General features: G+C 34.9%; 3 protein-coding genes and 1 non-coding gene across 5 annotated transcripts; 1 reads left to right on the top strand and 3 right to left on the bottom strand.

Moving 5' to 3' along the window:
• Nucleotides 1-2,298: 2,298 nt before the first annotated feature.
• Nucleotides 2,299-2,836, top strand: LOC120180650. Its single transcript, XM_039185936.1, has 2 exons — nt 2,299-2,661; nt 2,804-2,836. The coding sequence occupies exons 1-2, from the start codon at nt 2,299-2,301 to the stop codon at nt 2,834-2,836; spliced, it is 396 nt and encodes a 131-aa protein (XP_039041867.1).
• Nucleotides 2,837-5,214: 2,378 nt separating this feature from the next.
• On the bottom strand, nt 5,215-14,043 carry LOC120180575 (superoxide dismutase [Mn], mitochondrial-like). Of its 2 annotated transcripts, XM_039185890.1 has the most exons (7): nt 13,697-14,043; nt 13,218-13,264; nt 13,018-13,143; nt 12,834-12,890; nt 12,395-12,472; nt 11,801-11,926; nt 5,215-5,228 (listed from the first exon to the last, which is right to left on the bottom strand). In XM_039185890.1, the coding sequence occupies exons 1-6, from the start codon at nt 13,986-13,988 to the stop codon at nt 11,834-11,836; spliced, it is 693 nt and encodes a 230-aa protein (XP_039041821.1). In that variant the 5' UTR covers nt 13,989-14,043; the 3' UTR covers nt 5,215-5,228; nt 11,801-11,833. The 2 variants fall into 2 exon arrangements, with proteins under 2 accessions (XP_039041821.1, XP_039041820.1); XM_039185889.1 differs by lacking the exon at nt 5,215-5,228 and having other exon boundaries at nt 11,672-11,926.
• LOC120180576 (40S ribosomal protein S26-3-like) lies at nt 9,132-11,053 on the bottom strand. Its single transcript, XM_039185891.1, has 5 exons — nt 10,917-11,053; nt 10,713-10,805; nt 10,512-10,596; nt 10,286-10,419; nt 9,132-9,315 (listed from the first exon to the last, which is right to left on the bottom strand). The coding sequence occupies exons 1-5, from the start codon at nt 10,917-10,919 to the stop codon at nt 9,244-9,246; spliced, it is 387 nt and encodes a 128-aa protein (XP_039041822.1). The 5' UTR covers nt 10,920-11,053; the 3' UTR covers nt 9,132-9,243.
• Nucleotides 9,576-9,671, bottom strand: LOC120180726. Its single transcript, XR_005521706.1, has one exon. It is a non-coding gene; the product is annotated as a small nucleolar RNA snoR99 (small nucleolar RNA).
• Nucleotides 14,044-14,855: the final 812 nt, after the last annotated feature.

Below are 14,855 nucleotides of genomic sequence, written 5' to 3' on the forward strand. Positions count from 1 at the left end.
AATCCTAATTGTTCTTCCTTCAATCTTTTGTTGAATTTACTTCTCCAGGAATTTCAGATCATTGTATGTCCATTGTTTGGCTTTCGAAGGGGATCCCTTGTAATAGACCGAAGCCGTTTAAATTCTTCAATTTTTGGACACTTCACCCGAACTTTATGAATGAGTTTAGGCATTCGCGGCAAGAACCTATTCATGGTAATCCAATGAAGATCCTTTTCTTGAAATTGAAGAGACTCAAAAGCTGCCTAAAGAATTTAAATAGAGATAGCTTTAGTGACCTCTCGGCCCGTGTAAGACAAAAGCGAAGTGAGTTGGAGCTTCAACAGATTCTCACGTTAAAAGGTGAAGACACTCTTGAAAAGGAGTTAATATTACAATCAGAGCTGAGTACTCTGGAAGATGCAGAACTTTTGTTTCTCAAACAAAAAGCCAAAGTGAAATGGCTTAAGGATGGAGATAAATGCTCCAAATTCTTCCATTCAAGGGTTGCTATTAAGAATAAAAGGGACACTATTCGGGTGCTGATTAATGAGCAGGGTCAGACACTTGAAACATTCGACGAAATGGCTGCCGAAGTGACTGATTTCTTCTCTAACTTAATCGGTTCTGTTGATCCAGGGGTTAAAGAAACAGACCCTCGTATTCTCAAGGAACTTCTCCAATTTGCTTTGCCTTCAGAAGCAGCTTCTAATCTTACTAAGGTGGTATCCAATGAAGAGATCAAGGAAGCCTTCTTTTGCCAAGGAAACGATAAAGCACCTGGTCCAGAGGGCTTCACCCCTCTTTTCTTCAAGAAAGCATGGCCTTTAATTGGTGATGATGTAGTGGCTGCTGTCCAATATTTCTTTTTGCATTCTCAACTTCTGCCTGCTTTTAATTCTACAATCTTAGCTTTAGTTCCTAAAGTTCCTAACCCTAAATCTGTTAAGGACTTTCGCCCCATCTCATGTTGCTCAGTGATCTACAAAGCTATCACCAAGATTCTAGTTAAAAGACTGACAAACCATCTTCCAGACATGATAACTTTGAACCAGACATCGTTTATCAAAGGAAGAAGCATAGTTGAAAATACACTTCTCGCCCAAGAAATAGTTAAAGGCTATGGAAGGAAAACCATTTCCCCAAGATGCTCATTGAAAATTGATCTCCATAAAGCCTTTGATTCGCTTCATTGGGGGTTCATTTCTAACATTCTCGGAGCTCTCTATCTTCCGAGGATGTTTATTGCATGGATTGAAGCTTGCTTTACCCAAGCTAGTTTCTCCATTTCGTTCAACGGGAGCTTAATTGGTTATTTCAAGGGAGCTAGAGGAATAAGACAGGGTGACCCTCTTTCACCTTTCTTATTTGTTCTCTCTATGAACGTGCTTTCCAGATTGCTTAATTTGGCAGCAACACGAGGTATTTTTGGCTTTCACCCTAAATGCAAGAAGATCGGTCTTACTCACTTATCCTTTGCTGATTATTTGTTGATTTTTTGCAAAGGAAATGTTGAATCTATTGTTGGTATCGTTAGTGTCCTTGATAAATTTCATGAAATGTCTGGTCTAAAGCTTAATGTTTCTAAAACAGAATTTTTTGCTGCTGGAATTTCTACTCGAACTTTAGATACTATCAAGCAGATTTCTGGATTCAATCTTGGTACCTTGCCTGTGAGATACTTAGGAGTTCCACTTGTTACTCGAAAGCTAACCGAAAAAGACTGTTATTTTTATTGAGAAAATCAAAGCTAGGCTTCATCATTGGGTAGGAAAGAAATTAAGCTATGCTGGCAGACTGGAACTCATCCGATCAGTTCTGTTTAGTGTTGCGAATTACTGGTGTAGACAACTTGTACTACCCCAATCCATATTAAACAAAATTGATCAGCTCTGTTCCCGCTTCTTCTGGAAAGGGGACGATAAAGCCGCTTCGGGAGCAAGGATAAGCTGGGATAAAATATGTCTTTCAAAATCAGAAGGAGGTCTTGGATTGAAGAATATAAAATCATGGAACAAAGCTCGTCTCTTACAACTCATCAGAAAAATTCTCTTGGGCGAAGGTTCTCTATGGGTTGCATGGCTTAAAGAATATGTTATGAAGGGAACTAATTTTTGGCATCTACAGACTCGCTCAAATGCAAGTTGGTGCTTCAATAGACTGCTGAAATTAAGGGCTGAAGCGCAACCTATCATTTCAGCCGGTATTACTCATATCTGAGACATATGGGAAGAGGTCCGGAAGAAGGGGGATAAAGTTTCTTGGCAGAAACTAGTCTGGTTTCCACAACACATCCCGAAACACAGCTTGATAGCGTGGATGGCTCACTTGGATAGACTTCCAACAAGAGTAAGACTTCAACGAATGGGCATCACCACTGAAGGAAATTGTGTTTTATGCAACAATGCTTTAGAAACAAGGGACCATTTGTTCTTCCACTGTTTGACTACTGCTTTCTTATGGGACGCGATATTGAACCGGAATGGGTTGAGTAATTCTGCAGCATCATGGGTTGACATGGAAACGTGGGCTTGCGAGGTATGGAAAGGAAAATCTCTTCTCACCACAATATTGAAGCTAGCAAGGTGTGCTTTTATCTACACTCTTTGGGAGGAAAGGAATCGAAGAATATTCCAAGGTCGTACACGATCACTAGAAGATCTTAAAGTCATAAAGGAAGTCGTAGGAATACAATTAAGAGGAAAAAATATTAATATAATTGAAAGTGTTAATTTCACACAGTGTAATTCTTGGGGTATTATCTAACCGATCATTTCTTTTTGTATAGTTGTATATAGGCTTTTGTTGGTGATTGGTTTTGTAGGAGAACTCTGCTTCATTGGGTAATAATATTTGAATTATCCAAAAAAAAAAAGTTACTATTATATTATTAATTTCATTAAATTAATGGGGTTTCGTAGTAACTTTAAAAGCAAATGAAAGAAAACAATGGAAAACTAATTTACCCCTCCCCATTGAAGTTCTTAAACACAGAGTTAATTGCAAATGAAGACTATGAATACATGATGAACAGCCCATGTGAATTGGAGAAGCCAATGAGATGAATTCATATGCAATTTGTCTTTTATGATAAAATAGCCTCTTGATTACATCATCTCCAAACCATTGTTACTATGTTTATCTTTTGTACCGACTCCCTATTTTTCTATCAATATTTAAACTTCATTCTGGAAACGAGTGTAGCACCTCTCAATCCATAACAGAGGTAAACAAAGTTGCAATCTTTGCCGTGGAAAAAAAACCCATACCTTTAACCATTTACTGAAACAAATACAACTTAATAAATATTAGAGAAATTTACCCGGGTCTTTCTTCTGAAGGATCTGCCACCAATTGGAAACCTTCCGTTGCATATATAGCTCTATCTACACAAGATTGGAGCTTTCATAATGTCAACTGATATATATGTGAAATGTGAACCTATAAGCATGTGAAAAGATTTGATTTTTATGAAATGATACGATGGATTAGGATAAAGGACAGCAAGAAACGGCTGTTTTGGATGGATGTGAAGATTAAATGAACAGACCGGGAGCTCTAAACAGTCGTGTCCCAACCGACAATGGCGAATGCTTTCAGTAAAACAGAATCAAACTTGGAATTAAAAAACCATAGTATAAGAAAAGGAGATGGATTAGAGAACGTGGAGAGAAGCTATATATTTGATTCTGTGAAAATGGGTGGATAAAGGAGCATGCTTTATGATAAAGAAATAGCATATCGTGGGCGGGAATATCGGCACTTGGACTTATGGTCTTTCCGTGCCATGTTCATCACATCAAAAGTAAATCATTCAGCAGGATGATGCATTGTGATATGATTTCTACCTACAAAACATTAATTCTGAGGGTTTGAAGTCACATTCAGCAGTGGAAAGCAACAACTTAGCAGCCATTTAAAGTGGGGTTGTGGAAGAGAATGCTGGTGAAAGAAGCTTTGGTCTTTTAGGGTAGTAGGTTTAGACTTTGACAAGATTCACTAGAATAAAAGTTGGAAAAGCTAAAGGGACTGCCCAATTCCAAATTGTGCACCAAGTTTGACAAAAGATCCAAATAGTTGTTCATATCCATCTCAATGGTAGGTGAAATATGATTCTCGCATAGCTTTAAGTTACACAATTACTTCGGTTTGTCTATTTGCTTATAATAAGGTCAAGACAACCTTATAGCAAGTAAGGGCATGAACCTTGGGGTTAAGCTTTTCCTTTCTCTACTAAAATGAAATTTATGGTTGAACTCTTCTATGAAAACTCTCCAAATATGATGACAAAATGCCTGTATGAAACTCGGTTTCAGATTTGCAAAAAGAACAGATCACTTTTCACTATTACCAAATAAGTCTCAACCAGGGTTTCAAATCGCGGTCGCGTTTTTGGTCATTTCGGGTGTACCGTGATTGTGGGCGTCGCGGCGTTGCGGACGCTATTGCAGGTAACCCGGACGGCGGCGAAACCGCTATATCACGGACGAAATCGCGGTCGCAGAACATTTTTTTTGAAACCATGGTCTCAACAGTTTCCAAGAGAAACTATGTCTGATTATTACTTCCCAGATCTATTTCTCAGAAGTTATAATTGGCCTTGATTATTGGAACCGAAAAGGGAATGGCCCACTGTCCTTCCCATGACATGCAACATCAAGCAGCCTGTAACTGTTGCTGTGGGACTCCAAAACCTGGGCTCAAATATCACAAATATTCGGGTTTTTCTTCTGTTTTCTGTTGTTGTGTCAAATCTTAGAGAAGTTTAGATTAAGAACATACGTATAATTTTATATTAGACGAGACGAATTTAATAATGTTTTAGAGGATATTTAGAGGACGCAAATATTTGAAAATTTAAAATCTTTATAGGATAACAGCTCCTCCCTCATTCCATCATTGGGTTGAACTGCTCAAATAGCATGACTAAATAAAAATAGGAATCCCAAACTTGTTTACAGGGTATTGGAAAATGTGAATGATGGTGGTAATAGTTTGATAAAAGTTGTGTGCTAATGAAGCATTGGGATTTGAGGAGAGATGGTTCTTTTCAATAAATTCAGAATCTCTTGAGGATAGTTTTCCTGCTCTTCCCAATCCACGATCTACCCACTATCCACCCAAACATCATCCAAAATTATAGACACACACGGTGTGTAATTGTAAAAAGCTTAAGCATGTGGCACGTCTCGTATTCTAAAGAGAGATAAGTATGTGCATTTCTCTTATGTTGAAAAACAAAAAGACAGCTCCTTGAATTTAACAAAAGATAAACATATCTAACTTAATGAAATTTAACCAAAAAAATATATTAGCGATGTTAATAATTAGATCAAAACGTTTAAATTACTGTAAATCGTTACCGTGTAAAAACGTTTATAAACATATAAAATTCATTAAGCAAGATTATGATTCTTAAAAATTGTATAAATAACATGAATTAACGTGGACTCAGACCTGGTCATGGTTGGTTAATTAACTGATGAGACTCAGCGGTTCCAACCAACTTCATTAATTATTTTTTCTGGACCCAATATCTTGACCACAATGCGATTATAAGAACAAAAGATATATATATTAGTGAAATAATTAATTATATAGGAGATGATATATTAATGTACATGGATAAACTCAGCTCTTTCGTCTTCGTCGTGCTTCCTCCCACATGACTCACCTCATGTGTTTGCATATCTCCTGTTTGTTTAAAGTAATAAATAACTAAGCATAGCCACCTCATACGTACTTTCCCTAAATTTGTCTGCTTTGAAGTGTGAAATTCATGTAGCATGCATACATAATTTATTTTAATTTGTTTGTTAATCGTACAATTATTGATTCGGTGTTCATATGTACTGACCCTAATATGTATATGCATGAAATTCATGCATCCGGTTCCTATGTATGATGAAAATAACTTCTATGATCCTTGTTTGCATTAATGTACATAAAGTATTAAAATTAAAACTAATTACCATTTGGCCTTTCTAATGACTCGATTGAAAATCAAAATATTAAAAATGTCCTTTTAGGATCAAAACTCTAAAACGATTTTCGGGTATAGTTGGAAAGTACAAACAACACATCAATAAAAATGGTAAAATACATAAAACAACTCTTGTTTTAATATAGTGTTTATACAATTTGAATGATTGAAATCAAAATTTATATACATATGTTGTCCTCGTTCCCTACTTAATCCGTATTCACATGTGATGAACATGCATGTCTTTCCTTATGTGTATTGTCCTTGTAATTTTTATTTTCTTCGTTTCTTTCATTTTAGTTACTATTTTCTTTTATTTTAATCCTTCTCATTAAAGTCACCGACATCTGCTTATAATTTTGATAAAGTTGTGATTTTTATGACTTTTTATTGTAAAATACACTTTAAACCACCGTACAATAATTTAAACAATATCATATTTATTTGAAGATAATCTTACACTAAACCATTTAAAGTGACATATTTTTCTAATAATTCTCACTCGTAATTAGTTGTTTAATTTTTATGATTTCTTTAAATAAGCCATTGAATCCCAATTAAAATAATTTGAATAGGCAATACCACTCGCCATTTGGTGCAATATTAGACTAATACATGGAACTTGCCTTATTTGACTCTACTATTGTCCTTTTATCCGTTTTCAAAGATAGATGTGTCATGTCTGCTTCAAAAAAAATTAAAAAAAAATTGACCAATTCCTCCTATATATTAATTATAATTTTTTATTAATCTTAAGTAATTATAAAATAATATTTGTTCTAAATTTTTTTAATATTTTGACAATAAAAACTCAATTACTCTTATAATTTTTTATACTTGAACTTAAGATATCTAAAGATAATAACTATCTTTTTTTCATCGTGTTCTAAAAAATTTTCTTCTTCCACACTTAAATCTTCAGTTTTTCTTGTGAAATTAATTACAATGTATATTCAAAGCTAATATATATTCTAACGACTTTTATATGTGGCATGACATCAATTGTTAATGTTATGAAAACGAATTAAAATTGTAAATATTAGTATTACGGAAAAAGATGAGTAAAAAACTGATCTCAGATGAAAATGAATTAAGGAAAATTAATTAGAGAAGAATATAATTAAGTCAATGTATTAGCGCGTAAACTTGCATTTTTCCAACAGTTTGATGACTTAAAATTGAACTTCAACGTCAATTCCACAACAACGATTTCGTTTCATCAACCCACCTCTCCCTCTCCCTATATAAAATTATAATCTTCTGATACATCCAAAGCCAACCATCTCTCCTTAATGGCGTCCTCCAACAAAACCCAGAAATATTTTCAGCGCATAGCATTACTTGTCTTCTTCCTCTTATTCATCTTCTCATCTACTTCGGTTTCTTCAGCTAGGCTTCTCAATGGTAATCCGTCAGCTACACGGCCAACCTCGAACATTCCTCTTCCTGTTGCCGTCGATGGCTCGGACAAACCGGAGCAAGATCCTAAGTCGACAGCTGTCCCGTGTGATCATATGGTTCCATTCAAGAACTTACAAGTCGGGTTTCTGAGGTCGCCGACTCAAAAACTGGCCGGAAAGTATGGGCCCATGTTTCTGAGCATGCTTCCCAAGGGCGGAAATGTGCCGACGTCTGGGCCGAGCAGAAGAAGCAATGACATCAAAACGTAGGTCAACCAAGGCAGATCAGTTCAAATTAAATCCCATGTTACTCGGGGGGGGGGGGGGGGGGGGTTCTTGAGTGTGTATAGGGTGATTACAGAATACAGGATTTTATAAACAGTTTTTTTATCCATCTATATATAATTGTGATTTAATATAACTGGAATCCAAGAATTGAGGATTATTTATGCTGACCAAAATATATACAAATGGAGTTCTTACTAATTGATAATGTCCAACACTTGCTTTTGTATAAATGTGATCAAGTTTCATCTCTTATGCATTTGAGTTTAATAGATTCCACTCTGATTAATTATTCTGCTAGTTAGTATTATTATTATTTTGATTAAGCAGAGAGTATTACATTTTTAAGTAAATATCGAAATTTGAACCCACGCAAAATATAATAACATAAATATCCTTGTCATTCAGACCCAATTAATGAATCTCATAATTACATATTAAATTATTAATTGATTTTTATGTAAAACATAATATTAGTGTAATTATATTTTATTAAAGAAATATCAAATATTATAAAACTAACTTGAGATTAAACATGAATTAGATTGTTCAAGATTGTTGAACTCTATTTTGACACATGAGGAAGATGTCTATAGCAAATTGTTGAATTTAATAGTATTGGAGCATTTAGGGTAATAGAGCCACATGCCCAAAGAACCCAGGTTCGATTCCCCTCGAATTTCATACTCAAATGTTCTGATATAACCAAATATGAAACCTCAAATTTGATTCGGACATTACTATCTATTAGTAAAATGTACAAAATTAAGTTATATACTTTAAATACAATATCTCAATAGATTTTTAGATAATGTTGTAGGTTTTCGTTAGCATTTCCTTTGATTAATGTGTTATGGATTGTAATATGTTCGTTCACTTGTGATTTTTTTATTTAACATATCTATATGATATTGTTTGGTATAATCATCGGTATCCGATTTATTAATCGATTATTATTTTTGAGATATTGTTTGGTAAAATCTTCTATTTCCGATTTATTAGTCGATTATTTTTTCTATGATTATGCTTACTCGTGAATTGGATTAGGAATGTATGTAACCGTGACATTGGATACTTTTGTTTTACTTGCCTCTGATAGGATAATGATCGTCTTTTGTGGGTATGTACCGTCAGAAGCATTTGGAGCATATGCATGTCCAATGTCGTAAGCAAACGAGCTTGGTTTACAAGTCCTTTATGGGCTTCTGTGCTCGGCTATCGTGCAACACCACTTTTTTCAAGCTACTCTTACCATGGACCTGTTTTCAGGGTCTTGCTCAGAATAAATCGAGGGAAGCTACCAAAGAAAAGGTGATAAAATGACAGTGTTAAAACCTGAATCTTTTTAGTCATATCTTTAAGTACTTACTGAATATTTATATATAATTGTATCCTTTGATACTTGCACAGAATATTACTAATAAAAACATATGCCACAATAAACTAGTATTCCCAGCCACTCAGCTTCGGGATTTAACAATGTGTTGAACTCAATTGAATTTCAACCAATAAGAAAAAGAAACATCCTATAAAATCCAAGTTCAAGCATACCATATCTTAAAGCAAAATACTAAATAATCTTAAACTTGAAAAGCCTTATGGACGAGCAGGAACAGCAACTCCAGGACGAGGAGCCTGACCAGGCTGGCCAGGCTTTGGCATGTCATCCTGAAAAATTTGAAATAACAAATATAATTAATGAAGCTTCCAAAAGAAGACAAAAAGGAAATTGCAGACAGAAATCGAGATACTGAAACTACCAACCATAGATAGTGTACTATGTAATTAGATTTTTCTGAGCAAAGCCATCATATTTCTTATTAATGGGAGAACAGAGAAAAAAACTTCAGCAAACCAAGGATGCTATATGCAAATGACACCCGATCCCCAACACCAACAGATACATGCCATGTATCATCTATTTGAAGCCTTCTTCCATCTTATTATGATCAGTGTGCTACTAGGAATGGGAACCAACAAAGTGATTTAGATGGATGTTACTGAAAGATTCATCCCGAAAGCAATTAAAATTCCAGATAAAGGAGCAAACTAGTGCCTTGTTCAAGGCAAAGAACCGCTTTAATGATGCATGCACATGGATCACAATCAAAATATTATAGTCATGGTTCAGGTGTAGCTAAATTCTACTATCCCTTTCGTCTCTATGAATGGCCTCCACTTATAAATTCTATTGGCTCAATGCATTTCTGAGAAAGTGATTTAGTTGGATATTGTGTACAAGGGACCTCTTCATCCCTAAAGCACTTAGAAAGTTCTGCAAAAGGGGAAGACATAAGCCTCTAAAGAATTACATCATCATAACATAGTAGAGAGAATCTCTAAAGTCGGTAGTGGATAAAAATCAGTAAAGTTCTCTGGTCCTATGGATGACTTCAATATATCATTTGATAATAGATCCGCAACATTTCCAATCCCAGATGATGGTAAGACACCAGAAAAGGCATCTGCTAAAGGGGCAGACGAGCAGTCACTGAAGAATTTCCATAAGACACTTCAATGAATATATATAATTCATAGGTTACAAAATCCATGGAGTTAAATACCACATTTCATTCACACAACAAAATGGATCATTGATAGTGAAAAGCATGAGACAATGGATTATAAAAAGATGTACCCTGCGTCTAATGAAGCGCTGAGGTGGGTCACGGTTCCTCCTGTTAGTGCGGGATCGGACCCTCACAACGTGGGAATGGATCGCACATGAAACACAGTACTGCATCTTCACATACAGCTTGGGCAAAGTGTACGCTACATAACATTAATCAAACAATAAATCCAAAAGCAAGAAATTTAATGAATAAATTCCACTTATAATTGAGGAATTGAACCCAAAAAATTACAGTCATAGACGCAGGCTTCCTGGACATCCCTGACAGCAGCTTGCTCCACAATGTTCCTCACAAGAAACCTCTTGATTGACTTATCCTTTACACATTCGGAACAAGGAGAAAAAAGAAACAAATGAGAAAACCATATATACATAATATTAATAATATTAAAAAAAACCAACAAAGACCCGGGTATGAAAAACTTTGAGGCACCTTAGGGCAACATTTTCCACAGTTAGAGCAGCGGATGAACTTGACATGGCCACGGCCATGTTTGTTGCGGCCCCCATTCCTACGCTTGAATGTCTACAGAATAATAAAGGTAAAAGATCCAATCAAAGTGATTAAGTTAGTGAAAAAGGATTAAATTTTGATAAAGACCCAGAAGCAAAAGTAAAGATGCAATGAAGATCAGACCATGATTCGAGGTTGCAGTTCTTTTCGACGCTCGCTGCTTCTGCTAGCTAAGCACTAGGGATTTGAGATGTGAAGCGAAGGGCAAATTTTTTGGGAAAATGTTGCTTTTATACTACGGCGAGTTTGTCTCGTGAAGCCCTAATTTTCTCTTACACTTTTATAAAGGTTAAACTGTAATCTTAGTCCCTTTTTATACTGAAATTGAAAATTGAGTCCTTAATTTCTAATTTGATTGCCTTTAGTACTTGTACTTTTTAAATTTTAAATTTTGATCATGATCAAATAATAGTCATTAAATCTATCAATTTTTTTAGATGTTTGAGTAAAACATGAAGAACATTATGGCCCATGCAGGTCTCAAACCAGCGACCTTCGCGTTATTAGCACCAATCACTGAAATCAAAATAAACTCAGTTGTTAAAACTTAAACTGACAATCCTAATTTATAATAAAAATATATTTGAACCTTCCTCTTAATTTATAATTTAATCTTCTGGGTACAAAAGAAATTAAAACTGTAGTTGGAAAATTTGGGTCATACCTAATATTACACGTTGGATGTATCTATATAAATGTATAAGAGGGGATCAGAAGCAATTCATCATTGGTTTTATGAACCCCAAACAGGGCAAAATATCAAGAAAACCAACATATAGCCATTCAACGCAATCTCAATAAGCTCCGGAACCGTAAGGATGAGGAAAAAACCCAAAAGCAAAATGTAGATGAAATTCACCACAGAGGTACAACACAACTTTTAATCTTAAGCATAGATCTTAATATTATTAACTTTTAACACTAACAAAAGCAACGCCCCTTCATCGGTAAGACTAAATGTACATCATCCTCTTATTCTTTTTATTACTCTGTTTGTCATTGCAAACCAATAAGGTGCCTCTTAATTCTCTACATCAAGCTCAAGCACTTTCTTTCTCATACACTCCACTTGCATAGTTCCAATTGATGACCTTCCATATGTTCTTGAGGTAATCTGGTCTAGCATTCTTGTACTGCACCATAAAAACATAAAGCAAAGGGACACATTATAAAAATGTACACCAAGAAATCAAAGGGACAAAGATTCACAACACAGATGTGGTCTTTATAACAGAGCAATGAATAAGCAAAATTCTAGAAAGAAAGAAAGCCTGATAATCTCTTAAAAGGAAACAAGATATATGATACACTCATAAGTTTATTTATGCAAATGAATAAAGTGAACAAAATATCTTTTTGAAACTCCCTCTCTTCACTCAATCACTGGGATTTAAGAGGGCAAAATTTTCAGTTTATTGAATGTGACCAACCAAATAAGATAATATATATGTATATATCAAAAACTGAAAAACGGTAAAAGTTCTTTAAATCAAATCAGGGAATCATTGATGTAACAATGCTACTTTGGCATTGTCTGGATCACCAATATACAAATACTGATATATATATATGTATATAACAGAAAAGTTAAAAAAATTTACCTGTAAATAATATGCATGCTCCCAAACATCTATCCCGAGCAAAGGAACTACATGTGCCCCTTTAGTCACAAGTGGATCCTGCAGCAAAGATTCCATAATTATGTTAACATGTTGTCAGAATCTTCTCAACTCGTAGATTTTATAATTACAGCAACTCTTAAGAGGGAACCTAAACTTGATAAGACTCCAATATTACAAAAACCAAGTACAAGCGATCTCTCTCACACCATAGATCTCTACGGTAATGGGCAACCCTGTTACATGGTGCATCTTCCAGAGGCCACAACTCATATAAGATATTCTCAGTCATTTAGTAAGTCTACCACCAGAGAATAATAAGCAGGGGCATAGAGTTAAGAATATTCACATCCAAAGTGAACAAACCAAGAAGCCCCATAGTTGTTCATGGATGACTTTACACTAAATATTGCAAGCATACCTGATTTGCAGTGGTTTCAACCACAAGCTTCTTCAATTCCTTGTCCAGTCCAAGCCACTGTCAAGACAAAAAGTAAGAAAACAAGAGAAGAAATAGTAGGCAATGACAGATGCAAACCATTTATGATTAGATGACCAACGAAACAAAATAAATAAGTGACTCCACAACAAACAAAATCACTGACCACCCAACCAGAGCCTTGCACAGCAGCACCCTCAGCACTGATCTTCTGAATCAATGTTTCCAATGAGCCAAAGTTCGTGTCAATAGCCCAACCCAAAGAACCTTTTGGAGGCTCACCTCCTCCTTCCTGTCATAAAAATGGAATAAGGTAAGAAGCAATCTATTTCACAGTCGAGCTGCATTCAAGATTACTAAGCTTACACGAATTGGAGAAAGATTGTTCCAAAAAATTGAGTGGTTGATATGACCTGCATGAGATAACAATCATTCAACATGAAGGAAATTTAAAGTAACAGCAAACAAAGGATTGAAAAGAAAGAAAAAAAAACAAAATGATGGCCGATTGCTACGTAGTATCTATGATTCCTTTTAATCAAATTTGTAAAAAACCGTCTAATATTTACTTTCCAAAACAATAACATAGTTTTAATCCCCGTCTAATATTTACTTTCCAAAACAATAACATAGTTTTTAATCCCCGTCTAATATTTACTTTCCCAAACAATAACATAGTTTTTTAATCACTTGCTTTTCTCTATTGGCTAAAACGTGAAATCATTATTTCTTATAATTCCAAAGGATTACATTCTTGGCATTTACCAATTTCAAAATCCTATATAATTTCATACCCGTAAGTGACAAGCAAGTAAATTGGGGGAATAAAAAAGAAAAAAAATTACCTCCGCCGTTGAACTTGATGGCGCTTTGCAACTTAACGACGGTGGAAGAATCGCCTTTCTGGATAGCCTCGTGGAGCTGCTCCAAAGCCTTGTTATAGTTAGTGATGTAAGTTTGATGATGCTTCTGGTGATGGAGCTGCATAATCTCTCCACTGATGGCGGGCTCCAGTGCGCCATAGTCGTAAGGAAGATCGGGAAGCGAGAAGGTCTGCAAGGCACGAGACTGGGTCAGCCTCGTCGAGTTGAGACCCAAGGTTAGGGTTTTCCTGGTTGCTAATGAACGGACTGCCATTTGGATACGAGAAGATTCCTTTTACCAAGTAAAACCAGAAGTTTGAGTTAAATACATGAAACCTGGAAGAGTGGGGATTTTATATAATGAGGGGAAGGGCTAGCGTGACACGCGGGTAGGATTATTGGATTGAATGTATTGATATGAATTTGTATAAATCAAACATTTTCCTAAACTTTTTAGCCGATTAAATTTGTAAAGTAATTTTTCTCTCATAGATTTGTACTAACAAAATATCTTCATATGTCTTTTTATTGGATTTATCTATTTTGATCATTTTTAGTATATTTGACATTGATTTTATAAGAATAACCTTGAGATTTAATTTATGACATTATTATTTGTAACATGAATTTTTTAAAATGGCTATTTAACTGGATTTTTTAATGTTATTATGATCGAAAATTTAAAATAATAACGTTTGTAAGACTAAACATCTAGATAGAAAAACGATATAATCTAGACACTTATTTTTATATTAAGTTTTATTGTTTCCACGTGTTTCAACATAAGGAAATGAACGTAATATAAGAAATGCTTAATATAAAAATAAGTGTCCAAATTATATTTTTTTTTCTAAATAGATGCCTAAACCTTTTTTTTAGTTAATTTAGGTGTCTAAACGCCATCACTTTAGGTGTCCTAGTCGAAACAACTGTTAAAAAGGTTTGTTAAGTGACATGTGTCACGTTCTGGTAATTTTAATTTTTTTAAATATTATTTTTTAAAAACTCTAATTTCTCTTAAATTATAAAAAGCCCCAAAATCCTTGACCTTAACCCTAACCTTAACCTTACATCCCTTGTTGGTCTCGGCTACCGTCGCCGACGTCGTCCTTGCCATCTCCCTAGTTTGATGTTATCCTCC

Source organism: Hibiscus syriacus, unplaced genomic scaffold (genome assembly GCF_006381635.1).
Source record: "Hibiscus syriacus cultivar Baekdansim isolate YM2019G1 unplaced genomic scaffold, ASM638163v2 tig00112498_pilon, whole genome shotgun sequence".
Classification (NCBI taxonomy): domain Eukaryota; kingdom Viridiplantae; phylum Streptophyta; class Magnoliopsida; order Malvales; family Malvaceae; genus Hibiscus; species Hibiscus syriacus.

Excerpts from the sequence above, each read along its gene's own strand:
- LOC120180575 (XM_039185890.1), bottom strand. The coding sequence starts at position 13,988 with ATGGCAGTCCGTTCATTAGCAACCAGGAAAACCCTAACCTTGGGTCTC. Across the intron at positions 13,265-13,696 it reads CATCAAGTTCAACGGCGGAG|GTCATATCAACCACTCAATT; the intron begins GTAATTTTTTTT and ends TATCTCATGCAG. Across the intron at positions 11,927-12,394 it reads AGCATGCATATTATTTACAG|TACAAGAATGCTAGACCAGA; the intron begins GTAAATTTTTTT and ends TTTATGGTGCAG.
- LOC120180650 (XM_039185936.1), top strand. The coding sequence starts at position 2,299 with ATGGCTCACTTGGATAGACTTCCAACAAGAGTAAGACTTCAACGAATG. Across the intron at positions 2,662-2,803 it reads TTAAAGTCATAAAGGAAGTC|GAGAACTCTGCTTCATTGGG; the intron begins GTAGGAATACAA and ends TTGGTTTTGTAG.
- LOC120180576 (XM_039185891.1), bottom strand. Across the intron at positions 10,597-10,712 it reads GTGGAAAATGTTGCCCTAAG|GATAAGTCAATCAAGAGGTT; the intron begins GTGCCTCAAAGT and ends GAATGTGTAAAG. Across the intron at positions 10,420-10,511 it reads GGAAGCCTGCGTCTATGACT|CGTACACTTTGCCCAAGCTG; the intron begins GTAATTTTTTGG and ends AATGTTATGTAG.